At 42.5% G+C, this 27,406-nt stretch overlaps 2 protein-coding genes across 2 annotated transcripts in view; one reads left to right on the forward strand and one right to left on the reverse strand.

The window, feature by feature from the left end:
• Positions 1-27,406, reverse strand: part of LOC307137025 (uncharacterized protein) — a 636,016-nt gene that overhangs the window by 488,869 nt on the left and 119,741 nt on the right. The window lies entirely within an intron of this gene.
• Positions 7,243-26,948, forward strand: LOC307137821 (chemokine XC receptor 1-like; the record flags this gene model as incomplete). The annotated part of the gene is made up of 2 exons (XM_079835785.1): positions 7,243-7,908; positions 26,844-26,948. 2 exons carry the CDS (start codon positions 7,243-7,245, stop codon positions 26,946-26,948), a joined length of 771 nt encoding a protein of 256 aa, XP_079691911.1.

Here is a 27,406-nt window from a genome sequence, read left to right on the forward strand (position 1 = left end):
TATTTCAACCCATTCTAACTCCCAAGGCGTCAAAATTTGAACCATGGTCAAGTGCCTTTCGCGTCACATTAAAGATGCTAAAAGCACCCCTAGTCGTCACTATATCGACGCAAAGGGTACTCCATAGATTTCAATAGTTTGCCCAGTGCGTTATATCAGGATGCATTTAATTATTTGCATTTGTAGCAGACTTGATTTTATGAATATTTATAGGCTACTTTTATATTTTTGAGCAACTAACCCCACTCCTACCCTAAACCTACCCACTCATAAACAATATAAAACACGTAACAGGCAAATAAAAGTACAGTCACAGGTATTTATTGCAAAAAACTGACCGAAACAGTATAAAAGTATTAAAGGGGTGGTAAACCACGATTTCACTATTCTAACTTTAACTAGCGTGTAATGTTGCTGCTTGAGCATAAACAACATCTGCAAAGTTACAACGTTCAAAGTTTAAAGCAAATGGAGATATTTGCTTTTAAAGAAATCAATTTCTAAGGACTACAGCAAACGGCCGGTAGGCGACTACAGACATTCCTCCAGGGTTGCTGACATCACCAACCCCAATATTTACATAAACCCCTCCTCCGAGAATATAAAAAAAAGGGGGGGGTGAGGCCATTTTGTATCGCTGCGTTGTTGTGGTATAGTTAGGCTGGAGTGGTGTTGCTGCAATGCCGACGAAACGCTGTTATTTTCATCCGGATTGCAGGTCTGGGGTACTTGCTTTGTTCAGCCTTCCTAGGGACGGGGGTGCGTTGCAGATTGTTTAACATACACCATGTTATATGCATGTGTGTTTGAGACAGAGGTGAACAGGTCGCAGATATATGCTGCCCATCATAAATCACGAGAAAGACAAGAGTCGGAGGAGCAGACTGGAAAATGTGACATAATGGACAATATTCGTCTGTATTTGCAATTCATGAGCCGCGGTTCAGCTGCGCGAGACAAACTCTGCCAGTGTGAATCATGCACCACGGGCGCGTGGCTCCCGCTGCACTTCTCACGGAGGAAAACGTCCACAATCTTCGAGAATTCAATGCAGGATTCGCACAACGGCTTGTCCTGAAAGCTGGATTTACAAACAGAAGCTATTTACGGGCCACAACCTGTAAGTCTGATTTATTTTTCATCTATGTGTTTTCCGGTAATAGGTTAATTGTACGTTGTAGCAAGGAAGTAAACAGATGACAACGCTGTTCTGCAAACCAATCTGTTAAATGCTCATTCATACTTAACGTTATCCGACGAACACCTAACGTTACAAACACCTAACGTGAAAATCTCAACAGGGAACTTGGCATTAGTGTACATTATTCTTTGATTAGAGCTTTTTGTATTGTTTATCTACCGGCATGCTAAACATGGTTCTGTGTGTGATTTGGCTACTAGTAAAGCCAATGTTTAGTGTTCGTTTTCGGTTAATAGTTCTTGCGACAGATATTTGGCTATAATCGTTCTAAAAATACAAGTGCCATTCAGTAGCGATCACTATAGATCCGCAGTCTTTACTCTTGAGGACTGAACAGGTTGAACAGGTTCTGCTCGATCATCTTCACTAAAATTGTTGGGGTCTGATTTGGGCTCAAATTGGTATGGTTTTATTGACGCCATTGTTTCTAATACTGACCAAAGCACAGCCTCCGGTAAAGGTAAGGGGCGTGGCGTTTCCAACAAACATGCACTGTGGTTAGCGAATCACAACACACTGGGCCAGCTAACCAATCTGAGCCCATCGCATTTTTGAGGGACTGGCTTCATACAACCCGGAAACCATCAGACCGTTTTACAAGGAGGGACAGAGCAGTGTAGAATAAAGGTCAAATATATGAAAAATAATGCAATTTTTTTTTTAAACGAAGCATGAACACATGTTACAGTGCACCCCACAAACACAATCAAGCCTTCAAAAGAATGTGTTTTACCACCCCTTTAACTCATGTTGCATTCCAAGTCTTCTGAAGTCATACGATACCTTCATGTAAAGAACAGAGTTGATCTTAAATGTTTTAATCGCTGAAATGATCCCACCACTCCGTAAACACAACACACTCATTCATATCTCATTCAAATGATACACACGACTCTCTAGCATGACACAATCGGTCACAAGACACATGAGACCCAATGACATTTCACTATGAAATCTGACGTAACTTTTCTTCGGGCAAGAATTTTTGAAATTTGAATGTGTGCGCATGATCTTCGGCACACTACCATGAAGAGCTGCACCACAGGACACAGCAGGTGGGACAACAAAAGGTAAGTGTAAAAATCTCTTTATTTACTTTAAAACATCTCTTCAAAACAATTACTGTAGTGGCTTCAACGTTCTCTTCAACAGGATCCCAATGGAGGAAGAAGTGAGACGGAGAGGAGGGTATGTATACTTCACAGCTTTAGCAGGCTCTTCACTGGACTCAGACGGAGAGGAGGGTACGTATACTTCACAGCTTTAGCAGGCTCTTCACTGGACTCAGACAGAGAGGAGGGTACGTATACTTCACAGCTTTAGCAGGCTCTTCACTGGACTCAGACGGAGAGGAGGGTACGTATACTTCACAGCTTTAGCAGGCTCTTCACTGGACTCAGACGGAGAGGAGGGTGCGTATACTTCACAGCTGTAGCAGGCCCTTCACTGAACTCAAACAGAGAAAGAGTTGAGTATTTTCTACCACATTAACGTTTTTTTTACAGCTTTTTGCGTTTTCAGCAACTGGATGCAAACAGAGAGAGAGAGATGAGTATTTTCACCCACATTAACGGGCTTTCACAGCTTTTAGCGTTTCCTGCAACTGGGTTCAAACAGAGAGAGAGATGAGTATTTTCAACCACATCAACGGGTTTTCCCAGCTTTTAGCGTTTCCTGCAACTGGGTTCAAACAGAGAGAAAGATGAGTATTTTCAACCACATCAATGGGCTTTCACAGCTTTTAGCGTTTCCTGCAACTGGATGCAAACAGAGAGAGAGAGATGAGTATTTTCACCCACATCAACGGGCTTTCATAGCTTTTAGCGTTTCCTGTAACTGGGTTCAAACAGAGAGAAAGATGAGTGTTTTCAACCACATCCACGGGCTTTCACAGCTTTTAGAGTTTTCAGCAACTGGATGCAAACAGAGAGAGAGAGATGAATGTTTTTAACCACATCAACGGGCTTTCACAGCTTTTAGCGTCTTATGCAACGGGATGCAAACAGAGAGAAAAATGAGGGTTTACGCTAGAACCACCAATGCCTTCCGTGATTCAGTCCCACACTCGTGTTTCACTGCCACCCACACAAGCATTCGCACGTGAATATATATATATATATATATATATATATATATATATATATATATATATATATATATATATATATATATATATATATATATATATATATATAGTGTGACCCTGTCTGTGAAAACCCAGCTAAAGTAATTTTTTTGTCATTCGCTGTTTTATACATAAAATCATCCTACATAATGTAAAGAACATTCTGTGAAAATATAACCTTGATATCTTTAATATTGACTGAGTAGGATCATGTCAAAAGTTAGCTGAATTGCGGCCTCAGAAAATCATGATTTTGAGAAATTCCAATTTTAAAATCAAGCTTATTTTTTAAATTGTAAAACATTTTAACCATTATTATTCTGATAATGTGCCATATACCACATTAAAGCTAAGATTCTCCCATTTTCAGTGATATAGGACACATTTATGGGAAAATTCTTAGTTTTGTAAAACAAGTCTATTTATTATGATGTGCATGTCCAAAAAGCGTGAAACATTGAAACTAATGGGGGTACCACAAGAGCTTGATTTACCAAGTCAGTTCACTCTAATGATTTGTAGGCTATAACTTTATTAGTAAAATGAAATCTCAGTAGAAAATGTCATTAATAGGCCTATATATATCCATTAATATATAAAACATCCATAGAAAATCTCACTGTGTAACATTTGGAGTAAATCCAGGACTAGGCCTAATGCCCTAACAAGTGAACAGGTCAGTCTCAAACTTTGTGCAGATAGTTAGTCATAACTATGAATCTTCACTTGTCTCACAATTCGATTAGATTATGATTCATTAGGATTTTTTCATGGCTCATTGTGCTTAATAACTCTTTTAGCCTACATAAAGCACGTCCTGCACTTTATGTTCTCATTCAAACATGTTATATTCGTATAGGTTTACAAACCGAAACCAAAACATCAGACGCAAGAGCTTTGCTTCCGAAGGACACACGCAACTTTTTTATATTAATATATAATACGGGTTCTTTATTTAGCCTACGAAAAACAGTAGGCCTATATTAATCCTTATTAATTAAACTATCAGCTGTTCTGTTTCTTGCGCTTCACTTGCCGCGGCTGCCCTGTCAGAGAGCAAATTCATAAACCCAGCGCATCAAGACCAAACTATTTAGACACTTAGCAGCCATTAAATATCTTTAAAATAAGATGGATGTATAGGCAGAAGGTGGAGTTAGGAAACAAATAAACTGTTCCTGAAATGTCAGTGATGACACAAAGAAATCCACACAGAAATCGGAACCCGGCTTAAGTCGCCGTTTTCTTGCCTTTCCCGAGACTGATCTGATCCCAGGTCGTGCGGAATGATATTATGGTCTGTTTGCACTTTGTAATTGTAAAAAATACGTTTCTGAACCGAATGATATAAGAATCAGGAGTTGTTTCTGCGTCCAAAGTAAACAAAGAGACGCCCACGTCCGGTATTTTTTGGTGCAAAATAATAAAATGTAGCGTCAATAAAATCATTAATTTCAGTATTTATAATATTATAAATGAAAAATTGAGTACTGCATCTCAAAGCCCTTGGTATAATCTATCATTTACAGCAATAAACACAAATTGCCTGTTTTGGTCATTTTTATGGCTATGACTACTTTGACGCTCTATATCTCCTAACTAGATTATGCGACTTTAGCCGGGGTTTCACAGAGGGGGTCACATATATATAAAGCACTGCAAATATCACAACTCACAGAGAAGGCGCCGGCATGGGGTCTCGTCCACCACTCGCTGATGTTAAGTTAGATGGAAAGCAGCTGTGAAGCGCAAATCACTCAATGCAGTTACAAGTCCTCCAAGAAAAGTTTCAATCATCATACGATTCCATACACTTCACAGGGACGTCCATTGTTCCATAATCCGACTAGAATTCGACACCTATCTCACCCCAGGTGCTGGCCTCACTTCAGTTTCTCACTTCACCACCAGCCCATCCTTCTCCTTGCCCGGGTCCAAATCTCTCTTCCTCCTCCACATGAATAACTCCACCCCCTGAACTCAATCACAATGCCCTTTTATACTCCCCTACTGCAGCACACGCCCCAATCGCCACTCTGTTCTTCTTGCTCCTGCACCTGATTGTAATTCCAGTCATAAATCCCGTCATTTGCACATACTGGCAGCCTCCTCGGTCCCCCGCCGGAAACGCTCCCCATGGAAACTCGGGCTCCATTTCAAGTTCCTCCCCCGTAACAGAGACACTGATCACTTTTAGGGATATTCTTCACACAAATCAATCGTTTGGCCTCAGAACACTTGGAATATTTGTACTTTTTGAATAAATTGTGCATGCAGTCGTATATGCCTGTTATATCCTGTATTTTATATCACATAATACACAAATGGGTAGGTTTAGGGATGGGGTTAGGTTATATGTTCAAATGTGTCTAAATAGTGTAAATAAAATTATGCTGGCTGATTAAATTGAGAATCACACTCCAACATGTCATAATGGCAAAATCATAATCCAATATATAATTTCATCATGACGATAACATTCCCACGCCCAACTCGTCTGTGAATGATGCCAAAGGTTTCTCATTGAAATAAATAAAGCACCCTGCGTGTCGAAAAATTATGCCTAGGGGTACCTTTAGCATCTTCATTGTGACGCGGAAGGCACTTGACCATGCTTCAGATTTTGACGCCTTGGGAGTGAGAACAGGTTGTATATTTTAGACCTAGCCGGATGGTTTTTCAGAGGAAATTACTTACATACCTACTCACATGTGGGTGTATCGTCATGTCCCTTTTATGGACGCGTGTAAAAGTTGACATTGAGCATGCTAAATCTCCAACCTCTGGAAATCACCAATTAAAAAAAAAAAACAGAACAGAGATTCTTTTGGCAAAAAGAAAACACAACAGAGCTTGCAGTAAAACAACAAGAACCAATACTGGCTTGGCTTGGCTTTTCAGAGATGGTGAGAACTGAGCGATTTGAAATGTAAAATTGACATGGAGATGGCGTTTTTACATTGCCATATTATGTAGCTCTCTAACAGAGTTAATTGTTAAGAAACATTATCTATTGTGAAGGGTTATTTTATTATGGATTGTTCGCTGTGCTGGAATTATTTTTAAGGAAGTACCGTGTCTATTACTCTGTGTAGCTACAGTAGCTAGTCAGCTTAAGATCCTTTCTATCTGAACTGGTTATATATCTTAAGCCAAGTAGTGAATGTTTTATGAGCAGTAGGATTTATTCGCACAATCATGCAGAAAACACAACAAAAACAACGTTCTTTCGCAAAATGCCTGTTTTTTTAACTGATAGAGAGACAAAAGTTACATAGTAAGTTTTTTTTTGCATTCTTGTGCAGTAATTGAGGTGTTGTAAGTATTCAACATGCAATTTTCCATTTAGAACTAAGATGCAGTTTTTTCTGCTCCTATGTTTACTTATAAGGCTATCCATCTTTCTCATGTTCATGTTTACTTATATTTCCATCCCTCATATTTTCATATTTGGTTCATGTATATATAGTAGTATTTTGACAGCTGAAGTCAGTCTACAAAACAGCACAGATTTATATAGATCCAGAGAGATTGGACCTTCATCTCTTCAGGTGAATGTTGAGATCTACTTGCTATGTAGCTGAAATTTTTGTGAAAATACATTGTAAGAATATAAAAGCCATTTCCAAAACGGAAATATTTAAGGGAACTTTGATCGGATTAGAAACCTAGGTAAGTAAAACACTACCTTTTTAATTAAAATAATAATTTCATGTTATTGTTTTCAGTTATTTAGGTGTTGTGTAGTGCTGTTATTTAGTTATGTGTTGTAAAATGACCTTTAAATGTTAGACATTTAATATTGAATTGTTTCTATTATTTAGAAATATGTGGAATTACACACTGTTTGGAATTCTCAGTTGCCATATTTTTATATTTCTTGTGTTACTGAACTGAGAAGACAAACACAGAGGAGATGAATAACTCTACAGTGAACTTCACCACATCTGAAACATCTACAAACTCCACAACTCAGCCCTTTTGGTTAGTGGACAGACTGGAAATTTTTCTGTACAGCATCAATTTGCTGCTTGGTCTTCCTACAAACTCCTATGTTATCTGGCTCATCATCACAGGAAGTGGAGTTGCTTCAGAGTTCTTCAACCTCAATCTCTCTGTTTGTGAGATTGGTATCTGTCTGAATTGTTTGTTCTTTATACTTGATGGTTGTGCTTGGGTTTCACATCTCAATACATTAACAAATTCGTTATTAGGGCTAGGCGTTTCTGGTCGTCCTCTGTTTCAGTGTCTGATGTGTGTTGAGCGTTACCTGGCAGTGGTACATCCTGTAACCTTTCTGAAGTACAAACCTCTCAGATATAGAGTGATCTGCTGCACTGTGGTCTGGACAACCACCCTTGGCTCGTGTTTGTGCTGCATGTTTAGTTTAATCTCAGATAACAACCAAGTATATACATGGTTCTTCCCAGTGCAGTTCCTCCTCTTACTCTCCATCCAGTTGTTTTGTCTTGTGGCTGTTCTCAGAGCTCTGAAACAGTCAGGACCAGGAGAGAGAGGGAGAGAAAGAAAGGAGGAAAACCACATGAAGAGAAGAGCATTTTATCTCATCCTAATAACTACTGTGAGCATGATTATTATCTATGTGCCATTTATTATATCAGGATTATCTGTCATTCTGAAACACTTTTTCAAAGAACTTTATTATTTTGGTTTGATCTGTTATATACTGGCTGGCTTTGTTCAGCCTGTCCTTTATCTGTGCCGGTCTGGAAAACTCTCCTGTCTTTGCTCTCCATCAAATGTTAAGTAAATTAAAGTTATTATATATATATATATATATATATATATATATATATATATATATATATATATATATATATATATATATATATATATATATATATATATATATACATACATATATATATATATACACATACATATATATATACATATATAACCTTTTTAAACATCATTATACATGCAAATATTGCTGTTTTGTGCTTGTCCCACACCCAGACTTCTGATCTTCAATAATGAAAAAGAAGTGTAAAAAAATTATTTCTCAATTTTTTTTTTAATATGACTGAATAAAGTATCAGTAAAATAATCAAAACATAATTGAGGTTTTTAAGGTCAGACAACTATTAATGTGATTTTATATACAAAATGTAGTTTATATACAAAATGTAGTCCCACAGTATTGCCGTCATTTCCACCACACCGCTGTAATGTCCCTTTAAAAAGTTTTTTTTGAAAGATTGTTTGGGTAGTTTCTATGGAGATGAAAAATGACATCACAACACATGTCTGACATGGAGGAGATTTTAAATTTCTTCAGCAACTTGGATAAGAAAACTCAAGGTAAACATTGCTTGAAATGAAAATATTTTTATTGTAAGTCATTTCCAAACATGACATAACATCAAATGAGTTTGTAAATAATGTGTTTTTTTTTACACAAAGAGATGTATTTTGCATGCATGCAATGCTTGCTACCAATTCATAGCTAATCTGTAATACTAGCTTGGATTTTTTTACAAAATACTGTAGGATACTCATTTCCACCACCGTCATTTCCACCACATTACCTCTTTGGGTGGAAATGACAAAGGTGAGGTGAAAATTACATTTATGCTTACAAGGTGCAATTCATAGATTGAGTGGCTACATATGAATATTGTTTTTATTGTAATGTACAACGCTAATGTATTTATTCAAATATATATTTGTTGAAATGCCTTTTCATCTATTTTTAAGATTACATTTTTCATGTGACTATTTGTGGTTAAAGTTGTTTACAGTAAGACTGTAACTGTTCATCTGGTTATGGAACCAAACAGACTAATGACTAATGATTTGTTAAATGGGTTTCAAATAATTTTTTTCAGTTTTTCTACATGGACGTCCATTCATTGTCATTTCAACAACACCCAGTCATTTCCACCACCTCATAACTTTTTAAAAAATAATGTACAAATTTCTAATCATTCATTCAAAATGTCTGCATAGTTTATGGGATAATGTTCCACTTAATGTAATAACACAAGTAGTTATTTTTCTGAAATGTATCTAACCAATGCAATATTATATTTCAGGTTGTGGTGGATGTAAGCTTTGTGTTTGGGCCTGATGACAATTAATTTACTTAATCCACAAATCTATGGTAATTGCATATAGGTATAAATTGGTAAAACAGTGTGAAAGTGGTCTTACACTGTTAAGAAATTATGTATATCATAATAATTTTAAATAATAATAAAATATTTACATGTGATGGAAATTTTATATATATATATATATATATATATATATATATATATATATATATATATATATATATATATATATATATATGGAATGAAAATCTGAATATATGGAATGAAACTTGAATATAAGGAATGACGCTTGAATATATGGAATGGATGTCTGAATATATGGAATGAAACTTGAATATATGGAATGAAAATCTGAATATATGGAATGAATGTCTGAATATATGGAATGAAAATCTGAATATATGGAATGAACGTTTGAATATATGGAATGAAAGTCTGAATATATGGAATGAAAGTCTGAAAATATGGAATGAAAATCTGAATATATGGAATGAATGTCTGAATATATGGAATGAAAATCTGAATATATGGAATGAACGTTTGAATATATGGGGCCCTATTTTAACGATCTGAAACGCAAGTGTCAAAACGCGAAGCGCAAGTAACTTTGTGGGCGGGTCTCGGCGCTGTTGCTATTTTCCCGGCGGGATAAATGGCTTTTGCGCCCGGCGCAAATCTAAAATGGGTTGGTCTGAAGTAGCTTCATTATTCATAGGTGTGGTTTGGGCGTAACGTGAATAAACCAATCCGAGCGTCATCCAACATTCCCTTTAAAAGCAGGTGCGCAAGTTCCATTATGGATTGCTATTATTATGGCGCATTTACCAGGCGCACGCCAGGAGCGGTTCACAGCCGAGGAGACTGTGCTTGTAAGAGCAGTGAAAGACAGAGAAGTGAAGTTGTAATGTTGTACATTATGGTAAAGGTGATTTCACAGTCTTTTTTTTTCAGTCTTTCAGTTTTTTCCGTTTTTCAGTCGATTTTTGTTCCTGGTTCTTGACGGACAAACCAATTTGTCAGATGTCCTTATATACATATATGTCTTGCCACTATTGGGCAAACAGGTCTTATCCTTAATTATTACAATTAGCCTGGATCATTTGTAAGCTAGATTTATGCCTATTTTTTCACATCTTCGTGGCACACCACAATGATTTCCGTCATCTCATGTGTTAATATTTTTTTAGTGTAACAATTTATGATTTGCAAAAATAACTGTTGCATCTGTGTAGATTACATGAGCAAAGTGTATGCGCGTTGTGCACGCTATACATTATGGTCAAGCATGCGCCCTTAAAATAGCATAATGAACAACGCGCAACGCGCCACTGACTTTAGACTAGGTTTTTTCTGGTCAGTGGCGCAATTGTTTAGTGGAACAGCAAAATAGCACCAGGGATTGTTTGCGCCGGAACACGCCTCCTTTTTTGCGCTGAACCGCCCAGGTAGCGCAAGTTCATTCACTAGTTTAGCGACGTGCTTCTGTGGAGGGAAAAGCGCGCTTTGCGCGGGTGCAAAATAGGAATGACACATGCGTCGGTGTACAAAGTCAATTGCGCTGGGTGCAAGATAGGGCCCATGGAATGAACGTCTGAATATATGGAATGAAAATCTGAATATATGGAATGAACGTTTGAATATATGGAATGAAAGTCTGAATATATGGAATGAAAGTCTGAAAATATGGAATGAAAATCTGAATATATGGAATGAATGTCTGAATATATGGAATGAAAATCTGAATATATGCACTCTAAAAAATGCTGGGTTAAAAATAACCCAAGTTGGGTTGAAAATGGACTAACCCAGCAATTGGGTTGTTTTAACCCAGTGATTTGGTTGTTTTAACCCAGCGGTTGGGTTAAATGTTTGCTTAAAACAAACCAATTGCTAGGTTAAAACAACCCAATCGCTGGGTTAGTCCATTTTCAACCCAACTTGGGTTATTTTTAACCCAGCATTTTTTAGAGTGTGGGTTAAAACAACCCAATCGCTGGGTTAGTCCATTTTTAACCCAACTTGAGTTATTTTTAACCCAGCATTTTTTTAGAGTGTGGGTTAAAACAACCCAATCGCTGGGTTAGTCCATTTTTAACCCAACTTGAGTTATTTTTAACCCAGCATTTTTTTAGAGTGTGGGTTAAAACAACCCAATCGCTGGGTTAGTCCATTTTCAACCCAACTTGGGTTATTTTTAACCCAGCATTTTTTAGAGTGTGGGTTAAAACAACCCAATCGCTGGGTTAGTCCATTTTCAACCCAACTTGGGTTATTTTTAACCCAGCATTTTTTAGAGTGTGGAATGAACGTTTGAATATATGGAATGAACGTCTGAATATATGGAATGACGCTTGAATATATGGAATGGATGTCTGAATATATGGAATGAAGCTTGAAAATATGGAATGAAAGTATGAATATATGGAATGACACTTGAATATATGGAATGAACGTCTGAATATATGGAATGAACGTCTGAATATATGGAATGAAAATCTGAATATATGGAATGAAAATCTGAATATATGGAATGAAACTTGAATATATGGAATGAAAGTCTGAATATATGGAATGAAAGTTTGAATATTTGGAATGAAAGTCTGAATATATGGAAAGAAACTTGAATATATGTAATGAAAGTCTGAATATATGGAATGAAACTTGAATATATGGAATGAAAATCTGAATATATGGAATGAATGTCTGAATATATGGAATGAAAATCTGAATATATGGAATGAAACTTGAATATAAGGAATGACGCTTGAATATATGGAATGGATGTCTGAATATATGGAATGAAACTTGAATATATGGAATGAAAATCTGAATATATGGAATGATGTCTGAATATATGGAATGAAAATCTGAATATATGGAATGAACGTTTGAATATATGGAATGAAAGTCTGAATATATGGAATCAAACTTGAATATATGGAATGAAAATCTGAATATATGGAATGAATGTCTGAATATATGGAATGAAAGTATGAATATATGGAATGACGCTTGAATATATGGAATGAATGTCTGAGGTCCGTGTACTGTTCCGTTCATTCGATTTTCCTTATAGAAACGGGTATTAAAAAACAAAAAACAGCTTGATTTTCGTTTTTCGTTCAGAGGTGGAAAATTAATAAACAGCTTGAATATTCGATTTCTAGACGTGGATATATGGAATGAATTATACTTTCTGATGATTGGTCAGCCGAAGATCAAATTGTTCCATCATCAGTTCTTCCTCAGTTCAGCACAGCAGAATAATAGTCCTGCGCTGCGTTTCCCAAAACCATCGTAAGCCTAAGTTGATCGTAGAGACCATTGGTGGCAATTGTTCTATGATCAACTTAAGCTTACGATGGTTTTGGGAAACTCAGCCCTGGCTGCTACGGATTCTTAACGTGTTTATTGCAGCTACATTTTATCTTTTATTCATAAAACAGTCAAATTAACGAATGGCTTGCCGTCCTGGGGCAGCGCCTAGACAGGGTTTTCTCCTGTGTAGATATAAATTCACATATCAATCAATCAATCAATCAATCAATCAATCAATCAATCAATCAATCAATCAATCAAAACATTTTGGACCCACTTTATATTAGGTGGCCTTAACTACTATGTACTAACATTTTAATTAATCATTTGATACATTGTAGTTATTGTGTACATGCATGTTTTTACATTGTACTTAAATAAAAATAAAATACCTGCATGTAATTACATCTGTATTTAATTTCTGTAGTTACATTTGTAATTACACTGTTGACACTTCCCTTACACCTAACCCTACCCTTAAACTTACCCATACCACCACACCTGTCCCTAACTTTACCCGTATTCCACCTCAATATGAACACAGGAAGTACATTGTACTTACTTTTTGATGTAAGTACATAGTAGTTAAGGCCACCTAATATAAAGTGGGGCCAAAATTTTATTTATATAGCACAATAAATACAACAGTAGTTGGCCATTGTGCTGTACAAGAGGATAAATACATAAATATAATAATGCAATAATAAAATGAGTTTACATCAGAAGCACTAATTTAAAAATCAATATAAAAAAAAAACACTTCAGATGATGGCTGTCATAGCCTACCAGTAAAAATAAATAAATTAAGATTTAAATTAATTTAATTAGTTGAAATTAAATAAACACTAATACAAATAAATAGATTAAGATATAGATTAATATAAATAGTTGTAAATTAAATATTTTAAACACTATTACAAAAAGGAAAGAATATCGCGTTGACATGTAATAGGTCTATAACGTTCACACAAGAACTGACAACAGAACAACAGATATGTTAATACTCTTTTTGATGTAGGCCTTGTGTTTTATTAAAATGTATTATAATTGATATCTCAAAAGGATGCCCTTCCGAGCGGAGCGAGCTGCTGCGCACGCACAAAGGACTGCAACATTTTCACTTGCCATTTCGATTTATTCCTCACCAGCAAACCCTACAGTAACTATACCTTCAGAACGCTTGGAATATAGCCTACGGCATGAGTTGCAAAGGATTATTTTACACATTTGAATCTGCTTGAAAAAAATAAATGGGCAAATTAGCCTATTGCAACTTGCCTATTTCATCTCTTTCTCATCAAACAACCAGACTAACGAATGGCTCGACCCAACCCGTACCGGGGCAGAGCCTAGACAGGGCTTTCTTCTGTGTAGACCAGCGGCTTTAGTCCTGCGCAAAGTGCCAGGGGGTCCGTGAATTTGCTATATCATACAGTATTTTCCGTCAGGTTTTTTTATTATCGTGATTTTTTTTGTTTTGTTTTTTTATTAGTTAAATTACAAAGTACAAGTAAGGAATAATTGACGACGGGCCGTTCAATTATTAGAATGATAATGCACACCCGAGGTGGTGATGCGGTCACGACGCGAAGCGGGTTACTCACCCAACTTGAGGGTGAGTAAATGATGACAGAATTTTCATTTTTGGGTGAAGTATCCCTTCAAGGACAAAAGATTAGGCCACGCTACAGTGCATACATTTTTCTAAAGGCCATAATGACTATAATGTTATATTAAAAAGTTAATGTTGAACATTTTTAGATGCACTTGGCTACGCGTTTCAGCCGCATATATTCCCATTGAAAATGAACGCATTTTAGGACAATGCAAATACATTAAAGAACCATATACTACTGAGCATTAATGTGTTTCATGGAGCGGAAGATTTGATGACTAGTTGCCTATAAATATTGTAAAGGTGCCAAAAGTCAAAATTCAGAGGCATGTTATCAATAACCATTTTTTGATTGTGTGATTAGTGTGGCCAGATTTGGTAGACGATTTCCAGCCCAAAAACCTCACCACATGTACATTTTTATATATTTTTAAAAAAAAATGGTTATTGATAACATGCCTGGTTATTGATAACAATTTCGACTTTTTGCACCTTTACAATACTTATAGGCAACTAGTCACAAAACTGACAAAATAATATATTATTTTATTGCCATACCAATCAATGTTGATAAGTAAGTTACCATTTTATCTCCTTAAAACATAACATTGATGATAAAAAATAAACAAAAAAATTGCAGTAAAACGGATCAAATATGACTATATGTCCAGGTAGAAACTGTCAAAACGGCTATCCCTCAGAAAAACACATGCATCATTTTCAATGTCAACAGTAAGAAGCCAATTTACGTGCAAAAAATGCCCATTATAGAGATTGGAAAAAGCAATGTAATAAACAGGCATTTCACACGTTAATGCACACACCACTGCCAAAATGCGTAATTCATTGATACTGTACAATAATACGTCAACAAATAAATAACAACAACGCACTTACCTTTGTGTTGCACTTTGCTTTGACAAAACTACAGTATGTCTTTCGTCAAAATGGATTAATCGTTGATTTAAACATCTTTCAGCAGCTGTCGGGTTTGCAAGTTGCAGATGTCCTAAGTGTGTATATGATGATGGACAGGAGTCACGGTTATATTTATAAAGAGTCTTCGATTCACAGGTGTAAGTCACGTTTGAGAGTTGAGTCACTCTCCCACTCTTTACTGTAGATACAACTTACTGTATATTTATGCCACTGGCATAGCGATCACTGGAATATACAGCTACGAGTTATCGCGCTAAAACCCCGGCTAAAGTCATCAATGAGCACGTCTGCCTGCTGATCGCTGATTGGCTGAAAGTGCGTGCTCGTCGGCGAGAACCCGCCCTATCTGGCAGCATGGTGTGTGATTTGTGCAGGTGCAGGCGTGATTGATCGCCTACAACCCAATAGGGTGTCGGAATGGTTTGAGTTTATCCTTCTCATCCAACCACAAATTCACTCTGTCCGGATGGCGTGATTTATCTGGATAGTTTTTTTTTATGACAAGCCGTAATGAAAACATGCCGAAATGGAATAGGAGTAACGAGGCTATTTTTAAAATGTAAGGAGTAGAAAGTACAGATAATTGCTTGAAAATGTAAGGAGTAGAAGTAAAAAGTAGGCTGAAAAATAATTACTCCAGTAAATTATAGATACTCAAAATTTCTACTTAAGTAAGGTAACGAAGTATTTGTACTTCGTTACTTGACACCTCTGGTCTCTAAACAGCGCTGTTATTACCTCGCTATAGTGGAAAAAATGTCATGTGTAGACAATGTAGACATTAAGTTGCTACACTATATAGGCCTATAGGCTAACTGATCAAATCGTCAGGTCAGCGCTGAAAACACCTTTTTGTGCAAACTGTAGTGTATGTGTGCGAGCACATGTGATTGCAGTAATGAGACAGAAAAGCTTGTGAATGTATATATATTCATTTAATTATTATTAAATCGTTGCATTTTCTGTTTTTTTGCTTGTTTTTTTTTTGCAAAAATGAATGAAACACAAAAGGCCTTAGGCATATCTATATTATTTGTTGTACCTGCAATAATAACGGGGGAAAAAATCATGCAGCAGGCCTACCAGCTGTATTATATTTACTTTTTGATTCATGCTACAACTTTATTTATCTAGACCTACATGTTTTATTTATTGAAATTAAACTGCACGCTTCCGTTAATTGTAAAATTAGACATTGAAAATGGCAGATCAAGCGCAGGGAGCTGTGTAGTGGAGATTGTCTTTTCCTGTTGGTCCCGGCCTTGATTTTCTGTGGCGTTTGAATTTTTGTTTCCTGAGAGGCTCAGGCTCCATTGTTCCCTTTCAGTCGGTCACGTTCGACGTACGTCGGAACTGACCGACGAATTGGGATCTGTTTTCAGAGATCGACCTACTTCGAGTAAATTAAAAACGAGCCAATAAACATTGGCATGCGATCACGCATTCCACGCACCGCCCCGCGTTGCGGGTATAAATAAGGAAGTGGAAGTGCCGCATACCGCTTTCAACTTCGGAGCCGAGCATTGCAGTAATTGCTGTTCCTACGAAGAGTTTTGTTTCTACAAACGAGTCGAGAGAAGATCCTTACCTGCTTCCAGTGTTCCAGTGTTGGTGTGACGGTGCCCTGCAGCGGTGGTCGCGACCAGGAAGAAAAGGACGAACAGCTGTTCTCACGGCTTGCTGGGCTTTTTTTCTCTGAGTGCTCACAGCGGGCTTGCACTTTTGAACTGCTGTGAGCCGCGGCCATTTCCCCTGCGTGCCTCGGCACTGACGGAGCGGTTTTCTCTCTCTCTCTATCACTAAAAGAGCAACACGGTTTGACCCTGCGTCTTTTTCAAGATGTCATTCAAACCGTGTGTTTCTGGATGCCGTCGATTTCTGTCCCCAGTTGACGGACACGATCGCTGTCTCTCGTGTTTGGACGTTCAGCACGCAGAGGCGGCTTTCGTGGATGACTCATGTTCGCACTGCGCGAACATGACCATCGCAGTGCTACGGTCTAGGCTCCAATACCTGAAAAGGGGTGGAGTCCCATTGCGTATCCCCCGATCTAGTGGTCCTCCCGCTGCAAAGCAGAGGGCTGCTACTTTGGCTGATCCCTTTGGTGGAGATCTGAGGGTGACGGTCAGGGCACCCCCGCCCAGTCAACAGGCTGCTCGGGCCCCTCCCCCCTCCGCTGCGCCGGCGCAGTTCCCGGAAGATCGCGGTGGTCCTTCCCATGGGGGGCCACCCGTTTCTTTTGGGGCTCCAACTGAGGATATGTTGTCGATAGCTGCATCGGGGGATGAGCTAATGGACTCTGGAGATGAGGATTCGGCTGCGTTGCCCCCTTCGGGTGTGGCACCGTTGCCCGAGTCTGATCCAGAGCTCACGGCTATGCTTTCCCGGGCCGCCGCGAGTGTCGGGCTCGAGTGGAACCCTCCACCGTGTCCCGAACCCTCGCGGCTGGACGATTGGTATCTCGGGACGGCCCGTGCTGGTTCTCAGCGCCCCGCCACAGTGCCTTTCTTTCCGGAAGTGCATCAGGAGCTCACAAAGTCGTGGACGGCGCCCTACAGCGCTCGTTCACGATCAGCGAGTTCCTCCGTCCTCACTACCCTCGATGGAGGCGCGGCTAAGGGTTGCGTGGAGGTCCCTCCAGTGGAACGGTCGGTTGCGATGCAACTTTGTCCTAAGACCGGCTCCGACTGGCGGGGCCATCCGCGTCTCCCCTCCCGGGCGTGTAGGTTCTCGTCCAGCCTAACGGGCAAGACCTACACAGCCTGTGGAGAAGCCGCGTCTTCTCTGCATGCCATGGCGCTCCTGCAGGTCTACCAGGCCAAGGCGCTCAAGGAATTATACGAGGGTAGTTCCGACCCAGGGGTTATGCAGGAACTGCGTACCGCAACGGACCTCGCCCTCTGGGCGACGAAAGTTGCCGCACGCACCCTGGGTCGGGCGATGTCCACTCTGGTGGTCCAGGAACGCCACCTATGGCTGAACCTGGCAGATATGCGTGAGACCGACAAAGTGCGGTTCCTCAACGCCCCTGTCTGTCAGGCCGGCCTCTTCGGCGACGCCATCGAGAGCTTCGCCCAGCAGTTCTCGGTGGCACAGAAGCAGACGGAGGCCATCAAGAACATCCTGCCCCGGCGACCTGCTGCTGCCTCCACCCAGTCGCCGGCTGCACCTCCGCCTGCTCGTCGCCGAGGGCGTCCCCCTGCGGCCGCCTCCGCCCCTGCTAAACCATCGGGGAAGCAGGGTGCCGGCCGTCAGGGTGCCGCCCAACCCGTGTCGGGGCCCGCTAAGTCGGCAGGCAAGCGCAAGGGCAAGCGGCCCTGACACGGGGAGCCCAGGGAGAAGAGGAGCTGCTCCAGGGGAGGTGGTGTCCGCACCCCTCCTCCCCCCGGAGGAGGACCGGGGGGAGAATGTCAAGACTGGTACCGTAAAGAACATCCTGCCGCTGGCCCTCCGGGGTCCAGCGGTACCCACATTCTCAATAAAAGAGCAGTTTCTTCCCTCCCTGAGCCCCGAGAGGGACAGGTTGGCAGTGCGCGACGCCCCCGGGCCTTGCCACTCCTTTCCTTCCCTCTCACCCCTCGCCAGGGGGCAGCAGAGTGGGCACCGAGGACGCCCCCGGGCCTTCTCACCCACTCTCTGCCCCACCTGGAGTATTCAGACAACACTCCGGGCCGCCCCCGGGCCTCCCGAGTTGGGTCTGAATACTCCACCTCGCTGCCTCACCCCGGGTACGTCTGTGGTGCCGTTGGTCCCGCTAGTTCGGTCTCTGGGGGCCTGCCTAGGTCTCCCCAGGCCGTCTTGCTGGCTCATCCGTACCATCAGACTCGGCTATGCGATTCAATTCGCACGCCGGCCTCCCAAGTACAGGGGCATCCTCTTCACCTCCGTGCGGAGCAGCGATGCCCATGTCTTGCGGTCCGAGATCGATGTCCTGCTGGCAAAGGGCGCGGTCGAGCCGGTTCCTCCTGCCGATATGAGGTCGGGGTTCTACAGCCCCAACTTCATTGTACCCAAGAAAGGGGGTGGGTTAAGACCAATCTTGGACCTGCGCATTCTGAATCGGGCCCTGCACAAGCTTCTGTTCAAAATGTTAACGCAAAAACGCATTTTCCAATGCATCCGTCCCCAAGATTGGTTCGCAGCGATCGACCTGAAGGACGCGTACTTTCATGTCTCTATCCTTCCTCGACACAGACCGTTCCTGCGCTTTGCGTTCGAGGGGAGGGCATATCAGTACAAAGTCTTGCCCTTCGGGCTGTCCCTGTCGCCTCGCGTCTTCACGAAGGTCGTCGAGGCAGCCATTGTTCCGCTCAGAGAACGCGGCGTTCGCCTACTCAACTATCTCGACGACTGGCTCATACTCGCCCAGTCTCGGGAGCAGTTGTGCGAACACAGGGACATGGTGCTCAGTCACCTCAGCCTGTTGGGACTTCTGGTCAACCGAGAGAAGAGCAAACTCTGCCCCGCGCAGAGGATCTCTTATCTCGGTATGGAGCTGGATTCGGTCAGCCGGACAGCGCGCCTCACTCCAGAGCGCGTCCGGTCAGTGTTGAACTGCTTGAATACGTTCAAAGGCAGGACAGCGGTCCCACTGAAATTCTTTCAGAGGCTCCTGGGGCATATGGCATCTGCAGCCGCGGTAACGCCGCTCGGATTGCTTCATATGAGACCGCTTCAACGCTGGTTGCACGACCGAGTCCCGAGATGGGCGTGGCAGAGCGGTCAGTACCAGGTCCTAGTTACTCCTTACTGTCGCCAAACCTTCAGTCCGTGGTCAGACCCCTCGTTTCTCCGGGCCGGAGTGTCCTTAGAACAGGTGTGGTCTTCACGGATGCCTCATCCACGGGCTGGGGGGCCACGTACAACGGGCACGCAGTTTCGGGTCTGTGGACGGGGCCCCAACTGCGTTGGCATATCAATTGCCTAGAGTTACTGGCGGTATGTCTTGCCCTGACCCGGTTGCCCTGACCCGGTTCAAGAAACCGCTTCGGGGCAAGCACGTACTGGTCCGTTCGGACAGCACTGCGGCCGTTGCGTACATCAACCGTCAGGGTGGTCTATGCTCCCGTTGCATGCGCCGGCTCGCCCGCCATCTCCTCCTGTGGAGTCAGAAGTTTGTGAGGTCACTTCGTGCCATTCACATCCCAGGTGCGCTGAACCAGACAGCCGACGAGCTCTCTCGCCAGTCGACACCTCCGGGCGAATGGCGACTCCACCACCGGTGCGTCCAGCTGATATGGGACCACTTCGGAGTTGCACAGGTAGACCTGTTCGCTTCTCCGGACTCGACCCATTGCCAGTGGTACTACTCCCTGACCGGAGGTACCTTAGGCATAGATGCACTGGCGCACAGCTGGCCCCGGGACCTACGCAAGTATGCGTTCCCCCCAGTGAGCCTTCTCGCACAGACACTGTGCAAGGTCAGGGAGGACGAGGAGCAGGTCTTGTTAGTTGCGCCCTACTGGCCCAACCGGACCTGGTTCCCAGAACTCACACTCCTCACGACAGCCCCTCCCTGGCCGATCCCCCTGAGGAAGGACCTGCTTTCTCAGGGGCGGGGCACTCTATGGCACCCGCGTCCAGACCTCTGGAATCTCCATGTCTGGTCCCTGGACGGGACGCGGAGGTTCTAGGTGGCCTACCACAAGCAGTGGTAGACACCATCGCTTCAGCTAGAGCCCCCTCTACGAGGCGCCTCTACTCTCTGGAGTGGAACCTGTTCGTCGAGTGGTGCTCTTTCCGCCGGGAAGACCCCCGAAAGTGTTCGATTAACGTTGTGCTTTCCTTCCTGCAGGATGGGTTGGATCGAAGGCTGTCTCCCTCCACCCTCAAAGTGTACGTCGCAGCAATAGCGGCGTATCATGATGCAGTAGACGGTAAATCCTTAGGTAAGCACGACTTAATCGTCAGGTTCCTCAGAGGTGCGAGGAGACTAAATCCTCCTCGTTCTACCTCGATACCCTCTTGGGACTTAGCCCTGGTGCTCAGAGCACTTCAGGGTCCCCCATTTGAGCCTTTGCAGTCTGTTGAGATAAAAATCCTGTCCATGAAGACAGTTCTCCTGATTGCATTGGCTTCAATCAAGAGGGTAGGGGACCTGCATGCACTCTCGGTCGACGAATCGTGCCTAGAATTCGGGCCGGCCAACTCTCACGTTGTCCTGAGACCCCGGCCTAGATACGTAGCCAAGGTTCCTACCACTCCCTTTCGGGACCAGGTGGTGAACCTGCAAGCGCTGCCTTCGGAGGAGGCAGACCCAGCCCTAGCTTTGTTGTGTCCCGTCCGCGCTCTTCGCGCTTACGTTGACCGGACTCAGAGCTTCAGATCCTCACAGCAGCTCTTCATCTGTTACGGAGGCCAGCAGAAGGGAAAGGCTGTCTCCAAGCAGAGGTTGGCCCACTGGATAGTGGATGCCATTGTCTTGGCCTACCAGTCCCAAGACGTACCTTGCCCGTTCAGGTTGCGAGCACACTCAACAAGGAGTGTTGCTTCTTCCTGGGCGTTGGCTCAAGGCGCCTCGCTGATAGATATATGTAGAGCTGCGGGCTGGGCGACACCTAACACGTTCGCTAGATTTTATAGCCTCCGTGTAGAGCCGGTATCTTCCCGCATTCTCGCCCCCAGTGGCCAGCAGCGCTAAGTGCCCGTTCTAAGTGTCGGCTTGCATACGCCACTCCCGCCCTCTGGACCGGATACTTGCGTCTTTTTTGCTCCAGTCGTGTTCCCCGAAATTCGGCTAACCCTGTGAGTTCCTCCGTCACCCCTTCGGTGTCAGACGTGGCGGCCGTCTGATGCCAGGCCTGCACCCGTATGCTTGTGGAACGTGTGTGTAGGCTGGGTTCCATATGTTGCGGTCCCCTCTAGGCTACCCCTTATGTGTATTTTCCACGGTACCAGCTACCCTACTCGGCTAGCCCCGTGTCTTTCCCTCGACAGAGCTTCCTCTGTCGTCTCTAGTTGTGTTCTTCCCCCCCTGGAACCAGGTTGGGTCCACTCTAGAGACTGCCATTTGTTGCACTACCCTGTTAGGTTAGTCCTTATGTGTATTCCACCTCTCCTTCCATTGAAGGACGTGGTCCGCAGCGTACCATCTTCCGAGACGGGCACGCTTTCCCAGCGTTATCCAATAGTCACGCTGAGTGGGTCTTGCAGGAACAGCAGTGACTGTCCTTCCCTGCCCGGAGCCCTGACTCCCACTCTAACATAGGAGTGGTCCAGCGAGCTCAGGCAGGACGCTGGAAGGGCCAGCCTCCTGGCGTGTTGGTAGGGATCCCAATTCGTCGGTCAGTTCCGACGTACGTCGAACGTGACCGACTGAAAGGGAACGTCTCGGTTACGTATGTAACCCTCGTTCCCTGAAGGAGGGAATGGAGACGTACGTCCCGTCGCCAGGGGCTGTGCTTCAGCTGAAGGCCCGAGCCACTTATCTCGGCTCCTCAGTTGAAAACGGTATGCGGCACTTCCACTTCCTTATTTATACCTGCAACGCGGGGCGGTGCGTGGAATGCGTGATCGCATGCCAATGTTTATTGGCTCGTTTTTAATTACTCGAAGTAGGTCGGTCTCTGAAAACAGATCGCAATTCGTCGGTCAGTTCCGACGTACGTCTCCGTTCCCTCCTTCAGGGAACGAGGGTTACATACGTAACCGAGACGTTTTCTCTCATTTACCATAAATATGTTTATATGGTTCTACTCACTGCAGTTCCTCCTCTTCCTCTGCATCCAGTTGTTTTGTCTTGTGGCTGTTCTCAGAGTTCTGAAGCAGTCAGGACCAGGAGAGAGAGGGAGGGAGAGAGAGGAGGAAAACCACATGAAGAGAAGAGCGTTTTACATCATTCGAGTAACTACTGCTAGCTTGGTTATCACATATGTTCCATTTATTATCACTGGATGGCACTCTCTTGTGACACAGCAGTTCATTCAGATCCTTTGGTCAATTAGTTACATTTGTTTTATGCTGGCTGGTTTTGTTCAACTTGGACTTTATCTGCACCGGACTAAAAAACTCTTCTGCTTCTGTTCTCCCAAAAAAACTGCTTCATCACAACTGTCATCATTTGGAAATATTTAGGAAAAGGAAAAGCCAAGTCAGGAAAAGCCAAGTCTTAACTTGGAGTAGGGAGTCCGGGGCAAGAATAGGAACCATCCCCTGCTCGGTAACCTCTGGCTTGACGATCCATGCCACTGTCACCCAGGGCTAGCAACACCATCAAATATGTGCCTTTGTTGACTCAGGGGCCTCCGGCGTTTCATGGAATTTAAGATGGCACAGAGTCTCGCTATTTTCCCTGACTCTCCAAGACCCCCTTATCATTACAGTTACTCCGCCTCTTCAGCTACAAGTGGGGGACTACCAGGAATTGATAGTTAAAGGTACAAAATTGGTCCTTAGGGTACAATTAGACCATTGTTTTCCTCTACTTAGAGCAGGGGCAGGCAAGTTCGGTCCTAGTGAGTCGCTGTCCTGCAGAGTTTGGCTCCAACCCTGAAAGACATCTATAGAAGCTCTTATTGAGAATTAACAGAGGTTTAGATGTTGGTTTTATTGAAAATATTGTTTCCTTTGAAGGGATAGTTCACCCAAAAATGAAAATTAGCCCATAATTTACTCACCCTCAAGTCATCCTAGGTGTATATGACATTCTTCTTTCAGACAAATAAAATCTGAGGTATATTACAAAAGTCCAGGCTAATCCAAGAATTAGAATTTGATTCATAGTTGCTCTGTTTTTGAAGTCTTTATTAACACCCCGGAGCCGCGTGGAGCACGTTATTTGATGGGCAGATGCACTTTTTATGGACTTCAAAAACAGAGCAACTATGAATCCAGTTCTAATGCTTGGATTAGCCTGGACTTTTGTAATATACCTCATATTTTATTCGTCTGAAAGAAGAATATCATATACACCTAGGATGACTTGAGGGTGAGTAAATTATGGGCTAATTTTCATTTTTGGGTGAACTATCCCTTTAACAAAACACATAATCTGTTCAAATCAAAAGAAGCCATAAACAAAAAATTGTCATGAAGAAAAATGTTTGACTAAACTCATCACTGACTAAAACTATTAATGAACAATATTCACCAACAACACTTTCTTGCCACACTTTTCAACACTTTTTTGATTTTTAAATACATAGGGGGGAAAAAAGTTATGACGCACACAGATCTCAAGAATCAGCATATGAATCTCAACAATGGTGACATACTTAATGCTGCAATGCATGCTGGGAGCCATGAGTTTTATACTGTGGTGGCCTAGTAGGGTTGGAGCTAAACTCTGCAGGACATCAGCTCTCTAGGACCCGAACTTGCCTACAGGGTGGTACCTACCTAAGGGTACCACCCTATTTAGCCAAGTTTCTGTCAAACACAGCACATCTAGGTTATGATAATCATATCATCAACAATAAGTGCTTTCGAGAGAAGGGATCGAATATTCAGCAGCCCGAACTTTATCATTTGTTCATCTGTATTCTATCTGTTTTTTTATTTGATGAACATCAATCACATTTTTACCCCTAAATGGGTTCGAGAGTTTTTTGTATTTACTAATTTTGGGTAACAGACTATGTTAGACTATGCACCTAGATCAGGGGTGTCCAAACTCAGTCCTGGAGGGCCACTGTCCTGCAGAGTTTAGCTCCAACCCAAAATAAAGACACCTGAACCAGCTAATCAGTGTCTGACTAGGGCCTTGTGAGAAACTGATTAGTTAGTTCAGGTGTGTTTATTTGGGGTTGGAGCTAAACTCTTCAGGGGCCAGTACCATGAAGGTAGTTGAACAAACTTAGGGTTACAGGATTGGTTTTGAGTTGACAAAACCAAACCAATGCAATCGAGCTTTATTGGTACCATGACGCAGCTCATTGACTTTCTCTGTCAACTCAGGCTTTGATCCTGAGTTTAGGATTTTAGATGTGACATCAGTAGTGAACAGCCAATCACACGATGTGGATCAGTGAAACTGACATCTACTTCTCGCGAGAGAAGCAGCGAAATTGATTTCTCTCTTCTGCAGAATATTACATGATTGAAAATATTAAGAATTTAAACAAATGTACACAGGAAGAAGAAAAGAGCTGTCTCTGAAAGCTGTCAACTTTAAGAAAAATCTTACTTAGTCAGTACAAGTAAAAGTTATAAAGTTAGTTTAGTTGATATATAGAGATAATTGAACATTTAAACTCGCATGTAGTCATTTTTATAGCTTTATTTATTGATTTTAAAGCTTATTTGCATGACCTTTATATACATTAGGCTATTTATATTAATTTTAACTATGTGCCTATTAATGATTGATTAACTAAAATGATACATGTGTAAGTGATTAAGGGTATATAATTACTTAAATGATATCTAAGTCATTCAAAATTTGCTATGTAGTGACCTTTAATTTGGAGTAGAAACAGAGGGAGTGACTTCATTGCATCAGAGGTGTGCCACTTTGCTCACAGCTGATTGGTCTAATTTCAGTTTGAGATGTCTTATCCAGAACATAACCTGCCCTGGAGCAGGTTAACTGTGGAGTGTAAGTTACTATGGAGATGAACCCTGCTAAAAGCCAAACCACTTTAATGGTACCTAAAACCCAGGATTGGCACAAACTAAGCTTAAACATATCTGGCTAGCCAGCTAAACCGGCTTCATGGTATAGGCCCCAGGACAGTGGCCCTCCAGGACCGAGTTTGGAGACCCCTGATCTAGGTGAAAGAGCCTCTATGTGTTGGGATTTATCTGATTTCTGGGACCTGAGACAGCTAGCAGACAGTCGATAAAGCCAGTCCGTCTGCTTCCTGACCTGGGCCCCAGTTAGTCATGGTTCAGCTCTAAGACTATGTGCCAAATTACTAGAGAGAAGAGCGGCCACCCCAGGAGGAATGAATACCATCTCTTTTTAACAAGCCAGGTCTGCCCCAAAAGCTTTTCAAATTCTCTATGAACACTATGTTATTATGCGGACACCACTTAGACAACCAGCCATTGAGTGATGATAGTCTGCTAAGTGTCTCATCACTCTGCCGAACAGGGTGGGGGCCAGAACAAAAACTTTAAATGACATCGTACTTGCGAGTTCACACACCTCTTTAATGTTAATTTTGGTGATTTGTGACTGGCAAAGTCGAACATCATTAGTGCCGACGTGAATAATAAACTTAGAGATTAGCATTAGCCAGCACTTTTAAATTTGCTTTCATGTCAGGAGCTCTGGCTCCTGGTAAACATGTGACTATGGTTGCTGGGGTATCTATTTTCACGTTCCATGTAATAGAATCGCCAATAACTAGGGCACTTTCAACATGATTCTCAGTGGGTGCGTCACTGAGTGGGGAGAAGATGTTTGATGTTCTAATCGGACCGCAAGAGTGGTTTTTAGATTCACGACTATGCCGTCTCAGTCCCCCAGTTGTCCGGCTGCTCGAGCTCTACTGCCGGAACCGAACAATGTACACAGTTCACTAAGCTAGTCGCATCCAAAGCAGTTTCTAAAGCCCTTGCATTCGTACAATTCTCAATTAAAGTTTGGATGCGTGTCTTTAATTCTGAAATATTCTCCGTCAGCCAGACTATCTCCCTACATTTATCACATGTGAAGGAATCTTCGCTGACACAGAAGGAGTTACTAAACATGTGACTGGCAGTGCAAGTGAAAATAACAGGAGATGACATGGCTTACTGTGTTTGTTGACTAATCCAAATCACCCGAGTTGTTTGATGAACTCGTAAAAGGCACGCAAGAGAAAAACCGGAGACTCGGATGCACGTATGGCAGGCTAACAGGCTAGTATGTTAGTGACTAACGAATAGGGGTTCCAATATAACAGCGCCACTCAGCTGTTGTCCAGTGCCCTGTGTAAGTGTGAGATCCCGCCACTTAAGGCCGTAGGACTCCCACTTAACACAGGAATACCAAGGTACACTGGGAAGCATATCCCAGTGAGGGAATGCCAAAATGCCTACCCGTGGGGAGGACTTAGAGAGTACACATTTGACCCGCTGAGGGCTGCATATGGGAAACTCTAGGGTACCAGCCGAAGGTGGATTTTTAACCCTAGGGGTGGCAGGGACTTGCCAAGGGAAAGACACCTGCTCACTGAGGATGCTCACGGTGGAAATACTCGTGT

The sequence above is a fragment of the Gobio gobio genome (genome assembly GCF_949357685.1).
Source record: "Gobio gobio genome assembly, chromosome: 14".
NCBI lineage: Eukaryota > Metazoa > Chordata > Actinopteri > Cypriniformes > Gobionidae > Gobio > Gobio gobio.